The sequence below is a fragment of the Panthera uncia genome, chromosome D2 (assembly GCF_023721935.1).
Source record: "Panthera uncia isolate 11264 chromosome D2, Puncia_PCG_1.0, whole genome shotgun sequence".
Taxonomy (NCBI): domain Eukaryota; kingdom Metazoa; phylum Chordata; class Mammalia; order Carnivora; family Felidae; genus Panthera; species Panthera uncia.
In genome coordinates this window covers 24,385,627-24,403,481 of record NC_064818.1, presented here as the reverse complement: position 1 = coordinate 24,403,481, position 17,855 = coordinate 24,385,627, and the positions used below count along the sequence as shown (strand labels likewise).

The window sequence follows — 17,855 nt, the reverse complement described above, 5'->3', positions numbered from 1 at the left end:
GATTCTGTGTGTTTGTTTTCCAGACCTTTCCCCCTTATTCCTCTGAGTTTACCGTGCACATCACAAAAAACGTGCTGCAGTGGTCTCTTCACCAGGGTAGCGGTGCCCCTAAGACATTCTTATAGTTATTTGGGTCCATTTGCGGTGTGAAGCTTTGCTCATGTGACTTGTGACTTTGGGGGGAAATAGGACTTGAAGGAAAGCCAGCAAGTCTGTGCAAACCAGTTTTTATTCGAAGAATGGGAAGTATAAGGCTCATGGGAAGCCTACTGTAGCGTCTCACGGGATCAGGGCAGAGCTCTCAGGACTGACTTGGCCCATCAGATAACATCTAAGGAGCACATTTCTCCCCCACTTTGTGGGATTTCCTCCCACAACACACGACACTCCAACTTGTTGTCATGGGCTGGTTCTTCTACATTCAGCAGAGAGCAGTTCCAAAAGTGGGACATTGTCCGCACACAGTGTGCAGCCTTCAGTCTCCCACAGTGTGCCCCCTGTGACGCACTGTAACAAATAAACTCATTATCAGCTTGATAAAAGCCACCCCTCCCCCTCAACCCCATATTTCTATAATTATGAACATTTCATTAGTAAATTACCGGTTAGCTCGCTTAAGTCAGAAGCACTGTCAAGAGAGCATTTGTTGCCCTAGCTTTAAATCGCTCAAATAAGCAAACAAACAAGAAAACGGCAATATCTTTAGCAAAGATCACAATAATATGATAGAATATATACACTTCTGCTTTGGTAACTAAAACACAAGGCTGATGTTTTTAAAGAAGTAACAATGGTCAGGGGGCGCCTGAGTGGCTCAGACATTTAAGCGCCCGACTCTTGATTTCCGCTCAGGTCATGACTTCACGGTTCACGGGATCCAGCCCCATGTTGGGCTTTGCGCTGACAGCATGGAGCCCACTTGGATTCTCTCCCTCCCTCTCTGCCCCTCCCATGCTCATGCTCTCTCTCTCTCTCTCTCTCAAAATAAATAAATAAATTTTTAAAAATAGAAGTAACAATGGTCACTTGTAGAAAAATCCTTTGTCCCTCTAAAAGACTACAGATAGCCCGTTCCCCACCCATCTGACAATCACCATGCGCATGATTTTTCTCTTCACTACTCTGTGCCTCACCACTCTGCTGCAATTCTTTAAATAGAAAACTTCCTTCTCATTACAGACAGTGTGACCAGATTTTTGGTTCAAGAAAATAACATCAAAATATTTGTATGCAGGCAAGCTGACTACCACACACCAGAAAACTGTAAACTGTCAATCAATTTTGCTCTTGCTGAATTTTTTTGCAAACCTGCGTTTTATTGAAATTCAGAATATTCTTCTCAAAGCACTATCCAGTATAATAATTAAATGTTGACACCATTTTCCAAAGTGGCTTGTGCATTAGCGCTCTTTCTCCCACTCTCTCTCTCTCTCTCTCTCCCCTGAGCATCTTTCCGGAAATATTATTAAGTATAATATTTGAATAAATGGTTATGCAATTCTGGCAATATAGGAGCTCTGCCTGGTCATGCTAATCTTTCTTCCTTTTCTCTCTGGCAATATATTTGGGTTTTGTTCTAGTTTCCTAGGACTGCCATAATAAAGTACCAAAAAGTGGTATATAAATAGAAAAAAAAAGTGGTTTTATATAAAAATTTTTTATCTTACCATTCTGGGCACTGGAAGTCCAAAATTAAGGTGTTGTCTGGGCCATTCTCACTGAAAGGCTCTAGTGGAGAACCTGTTCCATGTCTGCCCCAGGTTCTGATGTCACCTGTCATCCTCGGCTCACAGCTGTGCAACTCCAATTTCTGCCATCTCCTTATAGAGTTCTCCCTGTGTGTCTCTCTCTGTGTCCAGATTTCCCTCTTCTCATGAGGACACCAGTGTGCAGCCACACCCCAGCAGACTCGAAGCCTAGGCTGGGTGATGGTTCAGTGAGGCCAAAGAAAAGATGTAGAGATAGCAATCAAGGCACAGGTTTATTGGGGGAACTTGCATACAGAGAGTCCAGGAGCGGCCGACTGGACAAAGCATCGAGTCGTGGGACTAACACGCAGCAAGTTTCTACATCATAGCCACTCAGCCTAGTGACTATCAGTGGCCTTCCCCTCCTTGAACGGCCACAATTTCCAAGAAGATCAAGGCCTGCCACCTGAACACTCTTCATTACAAGGGAGATGCTCCACGGTCAGCCACCCCCCGCGCTCCTAACCTTGAACACTGACCAGCATGTTCTTCTGCACATTCTGCTTGATGGGAGGGAGGACAGGACTGCTACATTCTCAAGGCAGTGATTTAACAAGCACATTCAGGATGTGCTTGCACAAACTAGCTACCCAGCGTGTACCACACGGCTACATCAGTTTAGGACCCACCCTAATGACCTTATCTCAACTTGATTCACATGCAAACACCCTATTTCCAAATAAGGTAACATGTGCAGGTGCTGCAAATTAGGACTTAGACATGTCTTTTTTTGGAGGGGACACAGGTCAACCTAGAACAGATCATCCTCACAATACAGTTAATAACCCTCGTTAGAATGGTCACATCAATACTGCCCAGTTGAAACTTCAAACTACTAGCTAGTGGATCAACTTTCTCTTTTTTTTTTTTTTTTTTTTTTTTTTATTCTACATAGTGTCCCAGGATGGTGGACATCATGTGGTATTCAGCCACTACATAAGTATCTCAGCTATGTGGAGTTCAGCACCCGACACCTGGAAACATCTAGCGTTTAATTCTATTACTTCCATTAATCCATCTTTTGGTCACCGTGTAGTCCTAATCTGTTTCACTTTGTAATACTTATAAGGACTCAAAGTCGTAGGAGTTCTCGGAAGCCTAATACATGTATGAAGCAAAATTATAACTAGCACCTTCATGCAGCTTCTGCTGTCCACCTGTTGTTTTCACTTTTTATTTCAAAAGTAATACATATTCATTGCAATAGATCAAACAATATAGAAGAGTATAAAAGAGTTATTACTAATCTCTTTCTCCCGTGTTCAGCCCAGACCCAGAATCCTTCCACAGCTTTTCAATGCTCATAAATAAACATAAAAGGATATATGGTCATATAGGATTTTTTCACATTTATCAATAAAAAGACTTGGTATGCAGATTAACTTACAGCTTGATTTTTCACTTGATATAATCACAAATGCATAGATTCATGCATAGATTTCATGCATTTTCATATCAATATAGTAATTTCTAGTATTGCTACACCATAATTTATCCAACCATTCTTAAGCCGAAAGTTCAGATATCAGATATTTCCTGCCACAAACCTGCTTGTCCTTACCTGCTACTACAGCTGTAAAATAAATCCTTACAAACTGAACTCCTGGGTCAAAGGACATATGAGTTTTAAGTTTTTTATGAGATTACAGCAATTCACATTCCAACCAATAATGCGTCTTCTCCCCACACCCTTACCAGCACTGAAGTTATCGATACACTTTCCTGAGTAAATGTTCTCATATTTTATTTTTCGTTAAGAGTCTTCAGTGCTTGCTTGTGGAAGTCACATAGCACACGACACAGCAAACGCACAGGTTCTCCCATTAAAGGCAACTATTCTCTCTGTAGACAGAGTCAGGTACTCTCGACCAAGTGTCGTCGACCCTACGCATCTGCTAAACACAGGACCTCCACTGCACCCAGTCAAGTGTACTCCAGGCCAATGTTGCTCCCCTGGCTAAAGAAAGTCTCAGTTCACACAACCTCCTATTAGAATGTAGTCCCGGAAATGACTGGAACTCTTTAGAAGATGTATGCCTTTTGGGGGTCTCGTCCCACACTCTAAGTAGTTCATCCAAATACTTACCCTCCCAACCACAGTAGTACTTTCTCCATTTTATTACACACATATTAATTAATATCCTGCCTTGATTCAGAAGGTTAGACAATTTTCTACAACATTGTTGATACTGATATAAATCCTGATGAAAAGTTCAGAAACTTTTCTGCTGCCCTTCAGAAAAATCAAATTGTCCTAAAATTTTTAAACTCTTTCACTGGCTTTCTACTTGTCCCATCCATCAATATAACTATGCCCTTGGTATACTTCCTGTTGAAAATTATTCTAGTAATGAGTTAGAGTTTGAAATTTTTTAACAAAGATTTCCAGATTTTCTAAACTAATCTGAAAACGGTTTATGAACATTTGCTTGTCATGTTTCAATCAAATATAAAATAGATATATAAGTAGACGTATTTGATATCATGTCAACTGAAAGTTTTTTTGAATATTAGGAAAGTAGCATGCTGAAAATTGTGGATTTATAACTTGCCTTGAAGTTAAAAGAGATATTTAACAATGTAAGTGAACTTATTGAATTTTGTATATGACTACAATTTCAAAGTAATTTAGGAAAGTAACAAAGAAATCCATAATTATTTTCCAAATAACAAGTTCTAGAAAATCTAATAAAAACATAGTTGAAATGTAAAATTTGCATATAAATTTAGACTTCATATTTCAAAGCTGGTAAATATATTGTAGAAAAGGAGATTTTTATTTCAATTTATGCATACCTACAAGGGCATGAAAGTTTAAGTGAACAGAATAGAGATGTTTCAACATTGGTTTGACTAATTATTAGCAAGCTACTTATTTCCAAGGTGTCCTCTGGCCATTTCATCAGTAATAGTATGTATATACTACAATTATTAAAGGAGCTAGACTTTATTTATAAAGGCATAAGGTTGAATCACACAGGACTGAATAATTTCATTATTTAGTTTGTCTCTAAGAATAGAGAGCCCAAGAATAGTAAATAGCCAAAGATACTATTCCGTTTAGCATGGGGCCCATTTAAGCAGATGCACTTTGTTTTTACAATGACTTGATCTTTCCAAAAAATTTGATTGATCCTGAAATACATATAGATACAGTACTTAAGAGAAAAACTATTTCCTCCTCTCATTGATTCCCCCTGTCTGTTTGGGGCAAAGACAAGTGCCCAGTTTCTTCATAAGGAAAGGGTAAACTTGGTGCTTTAATGAATGACGTGTGAAGGATTGAAGAGAGAACCCAGCAATGCCTTATAGAATCAAGTGCTGTATAAAGTAGAACAACATTTATTAAGCTTTTGAAACTGCACTGCTTCCTTAAAAATGAATAGCAGATTTAATTGAAAAGCTAAATTGGAATAGTGACAGTAATAGCACCCAAAATAACAGTGAGCAAGTTTAGTCCCATCGCAGCCCCATTACCAGGGTATGTGGTTAAGCTAAAAAGAAAAAAGGGAGGAAAAAAAAAAAAAGTCTACGTCCTGCTCTCAGCTCTCAGTCCCTCTGTGCATCAGCTTTATACTTAATGGCTGGCTGCCATCCAGGAAGCTGTTCCAGGCCTGACATGATCACCACAGCCTACAGAGAAAGAGCAAGTATCTCTCACAGGACATAGGTGAGGAAAGTAAGTTTCTTTCCTGGAATTACCATCAAACTTTTTCCTGCAACTGTCTGACCTGAATTGAATCTCTTCACCCATTGCTGTGGCTAAGGAGATGGGGCTGACATCAGCCAGCCCCCACCTCTGGAATTGGCTGTATAGGCAACTCTACCCAAACTGAAAGGCTGAGAATGAGGTAGCATTGGCCAATATGTGACCAAACTACGATTTCCGAGCTCGATATTGGATTTAAGCAATATTGTCTATGGTCCATTTAAAAGTGTATTCATATTCATTTCTACTCTTCATTCTGTCATTTGAATGTATTTCTTCCCTGAAATTAACACGTTATTTGGTTAATTCTCATCTTTCCTAATTCTCAGGTTTATTTGACCTTGGATGAGTTTTATGAAAAACAGAATTTTAAGATGAAAAGATGGTGCTGCGGTCTGAATGTGTTCCCCAACCCAACTGCCCTACTTATCCTCCAAATTCATATGTTGAGTTCCTGAATGCCAAAGGTGATAGTGTTAGAAAGAAGGGCTTTTGGGAAGTGACTTGGCCATGAGGGCAGCGCCCTTATGAATGGGATTAGTGATTTTACAAAAGAGGCTCCAGAGAGATCCCTAGCCTCTTCCACCGTATGAAATCACAGGGAGAACAAGAGATCCCTGACCAGAACACAATCATTCTGGCACCTCGATCTTGGACTTCCCAAACTCTAGACTGTGAGAAAAAAATTTCTGTTGCTTATGAGTTACAGTCTGCAGTATTTTGTTATAGCAGTCCAAAAGGAGTAAGACAGATGGTATTAATGCATTTTCTAAATCAAGAAATTCACCAAGGATCTTCAGTTAGTTTAGGCACCAAAAAAATTTTTTATTGAAAATAAGAATTATTTGCATTTTTGTTTTTCAGGATTTAACATCATATCTCTGATTATGTGCCTGTGTGCCCACCTAAGGGACATAAATGAGTCCCAGTTATTAAAAAGAAATGCACTTATCTAGGTTCTGTAGTTCCTTTTAATTGTGTTTCTGTAAGAGTTTGTGTTTGGAGGGAACAGTGAATGCAAAGGATCTCAACAGCTGATGAAACCCCTTTTTCAATTTTTTCCAGAACTGCTGTTGCTTTTTGGAAAGCATTTGACCACCACCTGCCCTCTGCCACTAGGGCCCCAACAGCTGCATCTTGCAATGTTGCACAGCAGCAAAGACAAAGGTTTATACCACACACAACTGGCTGTCATAAAGGGAGCCTGTGGTCCAGTTATACAGTCCATTAAAAAATTCAAACATTTATACCCATATTAGACTTCCTGGCTATCTGGTTCATGCCAGCTCCTCCCTAGGGCAGCCCTGTTATGACTCATCGCCTACCCCAGAGAGCCCAGCCTAATTTACTGCTTTACATCCCCAGCCTCATTCTTCCCGCAGACGTTCTCATCCAGATGCCACTGCTGTGCTGAAGGGGTAGGCTGGAGCTAAGGATGGAGATACCTTCGTGATCTCTCGTTCACTTAGAGCTAGTTGGGTTATGTTGGAGTAGGGGCCTTTCCCAAATCCCCAAGACATGCACGAGGGCAGTAAACTCCACTCATATTTCTCTGGTGTTTGCTCTTCTCAACAAAAAAATGACGGTCATAAACAGTATTGAACAAGCAGCATTGCAAGAGCCAGGGTGGAACCATCTAGTATCTTGTTTGTTCTCATTTTAATCATCTGCCCACTTAACATATGCATGAAAACTTAATCATTTCCAGCCTGAGGCTTTTAGACAGCAGCAATGGCAGACAGCAGGAGAGTCTTGAAAACTGTGAAGCCAATGTAAATTTAATGGGTCAAAACAAATTTCTTAGCACCTGTTGGTCTTTAAAGACTCTTAGCAAGCCATTCCTCTTCTTCCCAGGGGACTTGAAGACAGCCATTCCTGGATTATTTGGATTTTTCATGGTCTTTTAGCCACTATTCAACAAGTATAATAAAGCACCACATTCATTTATTCTAATAGTAATAAAAAGCATGGATCAGTGCCTCCTGAGACTTGAATTCCAAACAGAAATGTTTTGTAGAAATTCAATACTCATAAAGCTGATTTCTACATATTGATTTTATATGAACTTCAAAGTGCATAAAAAATAGAAAGTGGAATTTTAAAGAAGATACGCACAAGGTGGTATGAACCAATTTGAAAAGATTTGGAGGAGGCTTGCTGTTTTTGTTTTTGCCTTATTTGGTTTTGTTTTCCAGCATTCTAGGAGAAGGCATATTCCCCCAGAGCAGAAATTGTTTTTATCCCATTTAGGACACTCCATCCATGAGATATTGGAGTAGAATTGGATTTGGAAGGACCGTGGAAAGGAAGAATGTCTTACTGGTCATAGCAATGAGTTCCTTTTCCTCTGGTCCAGATTTTTGTTGTTGTTGCTGTTATCCTAATAACAACAGCAACAGCAATTATGATGTCAACAATAGCTAAGTGTTTTGAGCATTGAGGTTCATGCTGGGCATTGTGCCAGAATATATATCATCTTTATGTATACCTTCTGTCTTAAATCTCATCACAACCCTGTAATGCAGTTACTTCCATTATCCTCATTTTATAGAGGAGGTAATTTAGGCAAGGGGAGGCTAAATAACTTCCTCCAGTGCATGCAGCTAGTAAGTGGCAAAGCAGGGATTTGGATCCAAGTCCCTCCCACTACCCCCTCTTCTGACCCAGAGTTCACTTTCATCCACTGGCAATTAATATCTCACACTAATATTTTTTCATCTTTCCCTGATGATAAACCTAGCATCAGGTATGTGAAGACCGTCTTTGGGAAGCAACAGATCTCATTCTTTTCAGCTTCCCCACTGTGTCTTATTTAAAAATTTCCCCAAAGTGTCAGAGAAAAAGCCCTTCCTGTCACTGGGTAGATTAAAATGGCAAGACGAAGCGCCTGGGTCGCTCAGTCGGTTAAGCGTCTGACTTCAGCTCAGGTCATCATCTCACAGTCTGTGAGTTCGAGCCCCACGTCGGGCTCTGTGCTGACAGCTCAGAGCCTGGAGCCTGCTTCAAATTCTGTGTCTCCCTCTCTCTCTGCCCCTCTGCTGCTCATGCTCTCTCTCTGTCTCAAAAATAAATAAAAATATTTTTTAAAAAAAGCTAACAGTTTTAAAAAATAAATAAATAAAATAAAACGACAAGAGTGTTTGAGTACATTCCTTAGACCACTCCTTTTTTTTTTCTTTCATCTAAGGACCATCTAAAATCATTGCCAAGTAAAAACAAATCATTAATACTGAGCTTGTCTTTCACTCATAATGAGATGACAGGTTTAATTCCTTGATACTGTCCCTGGTTGTCAATAGTAAGATTTTGTTCCCCATAGAGGAATAAAGGAGGGACAGGTTGTTTGTTTAAAGCTCCCAGAACATTTTTCATTTGTGGAGATGGATTTTGAATCTTTATTTCAAATCCGGTAATATGTTCACATACAGCATCTACTTATAAGTAAGCTAGAATGTGTACGTAGGTTAAGTTCCTCTCTTCTGAAATAAACAACTTTGAGTGAGGCATTTTAGACATGTAGATGTGTATTTCAACCAGAGATCGAAAGTAGGGGTATATTTGGAAGATCTATGATTTTCTGAGCCTTCCCCCACCCCAAATATGAATTTAGACTGGGGCGCCCGGGTGGCTCAGTTGGTTGAGGGACCAACTCTTCATTTTTGCCTCAGGTCCTGATCTCTCAGTCATGGAACTGAGCCCTATGTTGGGCTCCTGCTGAGCGTGGGCCTGCTTCAGATTCTCTCTCTCCCTCTCTCTCTCTGTTCCTCCCCTGCTCACACACTCGCTCTCTCTCAAAATAAATAAATAAACATTTAAAAAATAAATTTAGATGGCCACACATTGCCATCTTTAAGACTGAATGATGCAGGTTTTGGAGAATGCACTGCCAAACACGGGACGCCCTACCTTACCTGTGAAGATGAGTATGCTTCCAGATGATATGCAGGTTTGTGTTCTAACTCGTCCTGGGAAACAGAAGTCTAAACTCCGAGGAGCAGTGGAGACATGATCAAAGCATCTCCTATCTGAGAGAGGGAAGCGAGACCTTTCTCCTAAGCCAAGGTTTAGGAGAGAGATGGCTTCTGGAGGACTCTTATGAAGGGTCATATCAAATAAACCTTCCAAGAATTTCATGTTTTCTTTTTGCAATTGCCTGATGTTACCCTCAAGTCTTATGATTAAGACATATTAATTTTGCTTTAGATTAATTTAACAAGAAAAAAAAGCTATTTCCTAGCTTGAGGAAAATGGAAATAAAAATCCTACAAAACCTACCAATCAGAGCTGCCTAGGGCAGTTGTCTGGGGCCAGGGACGGCAAGCAACAGCAAGCTGAAATAGAACAGACCAATCCTGGGAATTGTCTAGATATGTTTCCTATGTGTCACAGGGCTCTCATCTCCTAAGTGGGATATTTCCGAGGGAAGGAAACTGGGCAGAGCTGGAGACTATCCTGTCCAAATGGCTTGCCCAACTCTAGAAAGGAAATTGACTCTCGTCTGCTATAGACTGTCTTGCTTATAACAACAGAGTCTAAAGCTGGTTGGAGGAGAGGCCATGAAAGTGGAAGGGAGAGTAGAGTATTCTCATTTCCAGATCTGGGAGGCTGCCCCTACTGTTCTTAAAGGGAAGAACAATAATTCATCATTGAGTGTTAACAACATCTTGTATTTATATAAATCGTTAAGCTATATTTTTTTTAAAACCTAGCATTTGTTAGGAGTTACTATTCGTAGTTACCGTATTAGATGCTTTTCACAAATTAAACTCCACATGGAGTAGATACCTCATGCAGTAGAGACTATCATTTTACAGGTGGGGGCCTGAGGCTCAGAGACATTCACCAATGTGCCCAAGGTCACACAGCCAAAAAGTAATGGAGTCAATTTGACTCCAGAGTACGATCTAATTTTCATTATACTCTACTAACTCTTGCTTCACTAAGCACTTCCCAACGTAGAAAATGTGTTTGGTCTTCACACAGGCCCGTTAAAGTAAGCAGGAAATACGTGGTCATTCCCCATTTTTCATAAAAGGACATTGATGTTAGGGATGTCGCCCATCCCATCTTGCCTATTGAATTGTTGCCTAAGAAGGGAATACAGGCCTATTCTCTTGACTCCTGGTTTTTTGTTCCTGCCACTCACAACTGAATGCGACTGTATTAATGAGGCGTCTATGCAAACGCCACTCTGCTGGTTCATATAAAGGGGAATGGAACAAAACCCAGTCTTGACCCACCAGAAAACTAAAATCTGCACAGATACAAAATCATCTCTAACTTTTGTTCCACCAAGGATTATGGACGATCTGCTATATTGCACTGTTGTGGATGCCAGGGATGATTGATGATAAAAACAGCTGCTCCCCAGACCCAGCCCATGGGGTCAGAAAGGAGGTGGTCCTAAGAACACTTTCAATACCGCAGGACAGGGACTGTGGGGAGACGGAAGTTCTTCATTCTGCCTCGCTGGTGTAGGAAGTTACATACGGGTATCTGGGCAATCTTCACAAAAGAGGTAACACACAGGTGCATTTAAATGAGTACCTGGGAATTTGCCGGCTGGGCATGGCACAAAAGACATCCTAGAGTACAGACTGCACCTGTCAAGGCCCCGAGAAGGCAAGAACGGTGCAGCTCATTTGGAGAGAGCTTCAATCTAGTGGAGCATGGCCTGTTTTGGACCAGGTGGGGAGAGGTAGGACCGGCAAAGGTGGACAGATGTCAGGACCGGAAGAGCCTCGTTCATCTGTTCCAAAGGCCAGTGAGGAGTAGGTTGTTGCCAAGAAGAGACAATGCAAGTGCCAGAAAGGAGGAGGCGTGTGGGGCTTGCGGCAAAGTCTCCTTTCTAGTCTTCAGAGCCACCTTTCATTCCCAAAAGACAAAGTTGCTAATGTTTTTGTCGCTGTCACAAGGCAAACCATTTCACTCTGACCCGAACCAACTGACCCATGGGTCAGGGTCATCAGAATTGTCATAATCCACATCTGTGAGTGTTTGCCAGGATCACTTTGTGATGTCTACATTTGGACTCATTTTCTACTGCACCATCTGTTTAAAACTGATCCTTGCAGGTGGCTGGCTGCCTGTCAGATGCCTCACATTTTGTCATGTGCGCTGCGAGTTAAAAGGAAAAAGAAGCTTTTAAGAGCATGTACTCCTGTGTCTTTATAAACCAGGGTGAAAACAACTATTCACAAAGTCAATTACTTTGTGCAGGGCTTGCACATACACAATACTTTTGTGCATGTGTGGAATGATCTGGGGAGGAGTGCACTGGTGGTGAAGTGGGTGGGCAGGTGAAGGAGTATGCAGGGACAATCACAATTAAGAAAGGACAGGAGGGCACGTGGGTGGCTCAGTCGGTTAAGCATCTGACTCTTGATTTCGGCTCAGGTCATGATCTCCTGGTTCATGAGTTCAAACCCCACATTGGACTCTGAGCAGACAGTGCAGAGCCTGCTTGGGATTCTCTCTCTCTGTCCCCCAACACTGCTTTGCTCTCTCTCTCAAAATAAATAAACTTAAAAAAATAAGAAATAAAATAAAAAGAAAGGACAGGAAAATTCACATTCTATAATCTGATTGCTACAATGCTTTACCTACCCTCATTTTCAATTGGCTCAGAAAATCAATTAGAAGCCTGGATATTAGTAAGTATTGTGTATTATTTTGGCTCTTCTGTGTGATATGAAGGAGTCAAGAGGATTGTGTGCAAGCATGCATGCTTACTGATGTGTGTGTGTGTGTGTGTGTGTATGTGTAGACAGTTAAAAGCACTGACCTGAAAATTCCACCAGCCAACAGATTTTTGTAGAATTTTTCTGCCCACCCAGACAGCTAATTATCCAAAAGCTAATTAGGATGTTAAATTTAACAAAACGCACCACTTCCAGAAAAAAGGACGGGTACGACAACCTAACACTTATTATATGTAATGACTGGTGAGGGGGAAAAACAAAACATAACAAAATATGTCAGTGAAGAAGTCTTAGTTTGCAGACTGAGGCAGAGGAATCCGATGTGACTATTTCTAGAATACGAACTAACCCGCGAGTGGCGACCCTATTCCCTGATTTAGGGTTTTCCATGCTCAGTCTCCACTGTGACCTCATAGACAATAACTGATCTTTGTTTTCTTCTGAGAAGAACAAGTAGGTGGTTGATTTAGAGGCTGTTGGGCTGGTTCAATTTTCAGAACAAGTGATTTATTGTGGCTCTTCCAGACTTGCTCTTTTAATAAGTTTTGTTTTGTTTTTAAGGAAGAGCAATGACAACTGGGACTTCTGGTCCTTTGACGAAGTAGATGTCCTATTCTCACTTGTGCCTGGAAGAAGAAAAATATTGGATCCTGCTGAAACCTAACAAGGACACAGAGCTGCGGTGTTGTGTTTGTTCCCGTTGAAGGTCAGCCTGCAAAAAGCTTGGCATCCAGGAAGCAATTCAATTCTGTTTAGGGATTGTATCTGGTAATTACACTCTCCTTAAATCTATGCCTGAGTTGTAAATCGAGAAGAAAACCTTCCAGCAGCCACCCCGTGATCCTTTTTAAAAGGGCAATTTCAAAAAAGTTCAAGAACCTTCAAGGTGCAGGTAATTCTTTGATATTTAGAAGGATTGCAATGAAAAGTCATTAGATTTCATTACGTGGAAATAAGGATTCGTCCTTTAAAAAAAAAGAAAGAAAGAAACTGAGCACTATCATTCTTAGTATGTACTTTGTTCTGAATGGACATATGTGGATATGTATAAAACAGGGTGGCTGTACCAAATGTTTTTCCCCACAGTCTATGTCTTACTATCTCTACGAAAGAAAATGAAACCAAGTGGGCTTTAGGGATACATAAATGCATTTTTAAATGTTTTTACCTTGGGGGTTAAAAATTAAATAAGCAAAATTCAACCTCCCTACATTTTTAACAAGCGTTGAAACATACTGAGGAAAGATATATTTAAATTCTACAAGAAAGAACAATATCAAGTATATTGCAAGGACTTTGCTGTTTCTTCCCATGGCACTCAAACTCCAAACACGGTACCCTGAACCAAGCATAATAAATACTTTCATGCATAACATCTCTCCACCGTCCTCCACTCATACGGATATTGTTGGCCACGCAGTACTCATTTATCGTGAGTCTGGACACTACTTACGAATTCTTAACGCAAACTTTACAACTGTTGCTATGAAGTCACTGGGGCTAAAACTTGTGATAAAACAAATGTGTCTCTCTGTATTAGACCCTTCATGAACTTGACTCCCTTCCTGTACTGCAAGTGAGAAAGTACAAGAAAAGCTTAGAGTAGTCACGGTGGTGGTAAAACAGACCTTCTGACGGAGCGCAGAATGGTTGTTTCTCTGCAGGTACCAAACATACCTCTGTTCTTTGGTTCTGTCCCATCCAGGACAAGCCCCTTATTTCACTAGCCACTTCTGTGTCCTTCCTTTTGGCTGTTCTTCATCTCACATCAATTTTTTACTGAAGAACCTAAAATTCCTTCTCATCATTTTTTTACTGAAGAACCTACAATTCCAAGGTCTTCCATTCGTTAACGGCATAGATGAGTACAGTCAGAACAAAATAAAAGAAATGAAAAGTATTTCACATTTTCATAGCATAAAAGCTTAGCTGGAGCCGCTTGGTGTTCTTCTCAAAGTTGATAATATCATAATATGATTTAGGGACTTGGACTTCTTGACAAAGGCAAGTGCAAACATCCTGCAACATTGTTTTCAACATATTTTCCAATAGATATTTCCTTTAACACTTTGAAGATGGCAAAATCTCTCCTAGTTGAACAGTAGGTGTCTGAAAAATTGAGTTTCATACTTAGGGTGTCTCTAGGCAATGGAAAAGAGAATAGCACTTCACTGGTGCCATTTATGTATTATATTGATTATCTGGTAAAGCTGTCAAAATGCCTTCTTGAAAATCTCAAGAGGGCAGTTGTGCTTCCTCAAGTCTATATAAGAAGAGAAGGTTGAATCGTTGCAAGGGGTTCAAAAATTCTGTGTGTCCTCCCCTGATTGCACTGCATGGCACGAGAAGAAATTGAATTTTGGCAAAAACAGAAAGAAAAAATAGTCTCCAAAGCACTTCTAGGACATAACCAATATGGAAGTTAAATTTGTTTTATTGTTTTTTCTACATTACAAATTTACGATGAACTACAAGGGCATTTGCTAGAGAGCTTCACCTTTCTTCACCTGAAACCTCGTGTTTGCCAGGTCTTTTAATGCAATGTATCATTTGTAACCATAATAATTCAAAAGAAGTCATGCATCTCCCTAGAAAGACTGCATGAAAAGCTTCTTTAAATCATTTTCTGTCCTATAATAGTGCTTAAATCATTTAAAAGTAAACTATTTTGGCACTTTAAAAAAATCCCCTTTAAAAAATCTCCTAGTTAAAGATTGTTTGTTGAGAGTTAAATTGCTGGTATGAGTAAGTAGTGGGCACTCAATTTCATTTGCCAGTTGGTTCCAGTAACCAAGAAATATTTGATGAGTATGAGAGAAAGTGCTAAGGTAAAAGGGATATTGGGGGCACCTGGGTGGCTCAGTCAGTTAAGCGACCGACTCTTGACCTTGGCTTAGGTCATGATCTCACAGGTTCATGATGGAGCCCTGTGTTGGGCTCTGCACTGACAGTGTGGAGCCTGCTTAGGATTCTCTCTCCCTCTCTCTCTGCCTCTCTTTCTTTCTCTCTCTCTCTCAAAATAAATAAATAAACTTTTTAAAAAAGGGGATATTGCTCTCGTTCTCAAAGAGTTTGGAGTCTTCTAGTGAGCACCATTTATCAGGGTAAGTCCTAGAATATAAACTTATGGGTAGGTCTGGAACAGATAATACTTTCTTGCTAGGAATAGGCGTTTATGAATTTCAAAAGTTGTTCTCTAATGGGAAATATTTTTAAAATAAAGTTTAAGATACAATGTTTTTATTTTAACATTAAATAAAGTCACCAGGCTTTTAATTTTAGTACTGCAAATACTGCTTTTTCACTAAAGCAGAAAGTAAAACACATTGAATTTCGTTCCCATATACAGTAGCCTCCATTTTTTTTCTTTGTTTATAGTCTGTGTTAAAAATTCAGTGCAAGTAAGTGGGAGGACATCTTGTGTTCATGAATTGAAAGACTCAATATAATTAAGATTTAATAATATCCAAAGCAATCTATGGATTTAGTGTAATCCCTATCAAAATCTCAACAGTGTTGGCAGAAATAGAAAAAAAATCCATCCTAAAATTCCCATGGAATCTAAAGGGATCCCAAATAACCAAAACAATATATTTTTTAAAGATTTTATTAAGTAATGTCTATACCCAAGGTGGGGCTCAAACCCACAACCCCAAGATCAAGAGTCACATGCTCTATGAACTGTGCCAGCCAGGCTCTCCAAAACAATCTTAAGAAGAAAATTGGAAGCCTCACACTTACTGATTTCAGAGCTTAGCACAAAGAAAGTTACAGTAATCAAAATAGTATGATATCACTACAAAGATCTGTAAGCCAATGGAATAGAATAGAACGCCCAGAAATAAATCTGTACAAATATGGTCAAATGATCCTCAACAAGGGTGCCAAGACCATTCAATGGGGAAAGGACAATCTCTTCAACAAATAATTCTGGGAAAACTAAATATCCACATGCAAAAGAATAAAGATGAACACTTACACAGTATACAAAAATTAACTCAAAATGGTATGAAAGACCTAAATAAAAAGTTAAAACTACAAAACTCTTAGAAGAAAACTGTAGAAGTGCTGACAACACTGACTCCATCCATCTTTGGCCCTCTATCTTGTTTATGACCGCACAATGACCTCTCTCAAGGTTGCGTGTTCCAGGCCCCTTGGTAGTTAATGTTTATCCTGACTGGAATGTAGGAAGGTTTTTTTCTGATCTTCCCTAAGGGGCTCAGAGAAGGCACCACTTTAGATGACAAGGACATATAACTGGTGCACAGGTGTCACCACTTTAGACCTCACCACAATGCTCTTTGCTCTATAAAAGCTGTGGATTAAGGTCCAGACTTGGTGGAGAATAGCTGGGTAGCATCCGGACCATCCATCTGCTCGATCCACCCCAGTCAGTAAGTTAGTCTGAAATAAAACTCTCTGTAAATGATATGGAGTGTCTTGCTGCATTTTTCCATCTCAAAGTGTTCTCTCAGTCTGGAGGATATCTTACTGCCCTCCTCCACCTTCTAACAAAAACATAGGAGGAAAGCTTCATGAAATTGGATTTGAAAATAACTTCTTGGATATGACACCAAAAGTACAAGCAAAACAAATAAAAATAGGTAAATCGGAATATATCAAACTTTAAAACTTCTGTGCATCAGAGAACGGAATCAACGGTGAAAAAAGTTAACATAAAGAATAGAAGAAATATTTTCAAACCATATTACTGATAAGAGGTTAATATCCAGGATGTATAAAGAACTACAACTCAACAACAACAAACAGTCCAATTAAAAAATGGGCAAAGAACTCGAGTAGACATTTCTCCAAAGAAGACATACAAATGGTCAACAAGCCATGAAAAGATGCTCAACATCACTAATCATGCAAATTAAAGAGAGAGAATAGAGAGAGAGAATAACAAGTAACGGACAAGATGTGGAATAATTGGAGCCTTTGGTAGGAATGTGAAGTAATACAGTATGGTTCCACTATGGAACACAGTATGACAAGTCCTAAAAAAATTAAAAATACAACTGCCATATGATCCAACCGTCTTACTTCTAGGCATATATTCAAAGGAATTGAAAGCAGGATCTCAAAGAGATATTTGTACACTCATTATTCACAATAACCAAAAGCTGAAAAGAAAGTAACTTAAGGTGTCCATTGAAGGATGAACAGATAAACAAAATGTGGTATATACATACAATGGAATATTGTTCAGCCTTAAAAAGGAAAGAAACTCAGACACATGCTATAATATTTAGGAACCTTGGGGGCATTATGCTAAGTGAAATGAAACAGTCACAACACAGTAAATACTGTATGATTCCAGTTATATGAGATACCTAGAGTAGTCAAATTCATAGAGACAGAAAGTAAAAGAGTGTTTGCCAGGGACAGGGGGAGGGGAAATGGGGAATTGCTGTTTAATGAATATAGAGTTTCAGTTTCATAAGATGAAAAGAGTGCTGGGGGCGCCTGGTTGGCTCAGTCAGTTAAGCATCCAACTTCAGCTCAGGTCATGATATCGCGGTTCATGGGTTCAAGCCCCAAGTTGGGCTCTGTACTGACAGCTCTGAGCCTGGAGCTTGCTTCAGATTCTGTGTCACCCTCTCTCTGCCCCTCCCCCACTCATGCTCGCTCTCTCTCGCTCGCTCTCTCTCTCTCAAAAATAAAAATATTTTTAAAAATTAACAAAATACA

At 39.8% G+C, this 17,855-nt stretch overlaps 1 protein-coding gene across 2 annotated transcripts in view; it reads right to left on the bottom strand.

The window, feature by feature from the left end:
- Positions 1-210: 210 nt before the first annotated feature.
- Positions 211-17,855, bottom strand: part of LOC125933259 (uncharacterized) — a 40,886-nt gene continuing 23,241 nt past the window's right edge. Inside the window, exons 1-3 of one of the 2 annotated variants that reach the window (XR_007460907.1) lie at positions 11,005-11,386; positions 1,668-1,921; positions 211-507 (exon numbers count right to left, since the gene is read on the bottom strand). Coding sequence is in view for 1 of the 2 variants with exons in the window: in XM_049646148.1 (XP_049502105.1) it covers positions 321-507; positions 1,668-1,921 (441 nt within the window). In the remaining variant the exon portion in view is untranslated. Of the gene's footprint in view, positions 508-1,667; positions 1,922-11,004; positions 11,387-17,855 lie in introns of those variants that run through there. The other variant, XM_049646148.1, reaches the window with a different exon arrangement.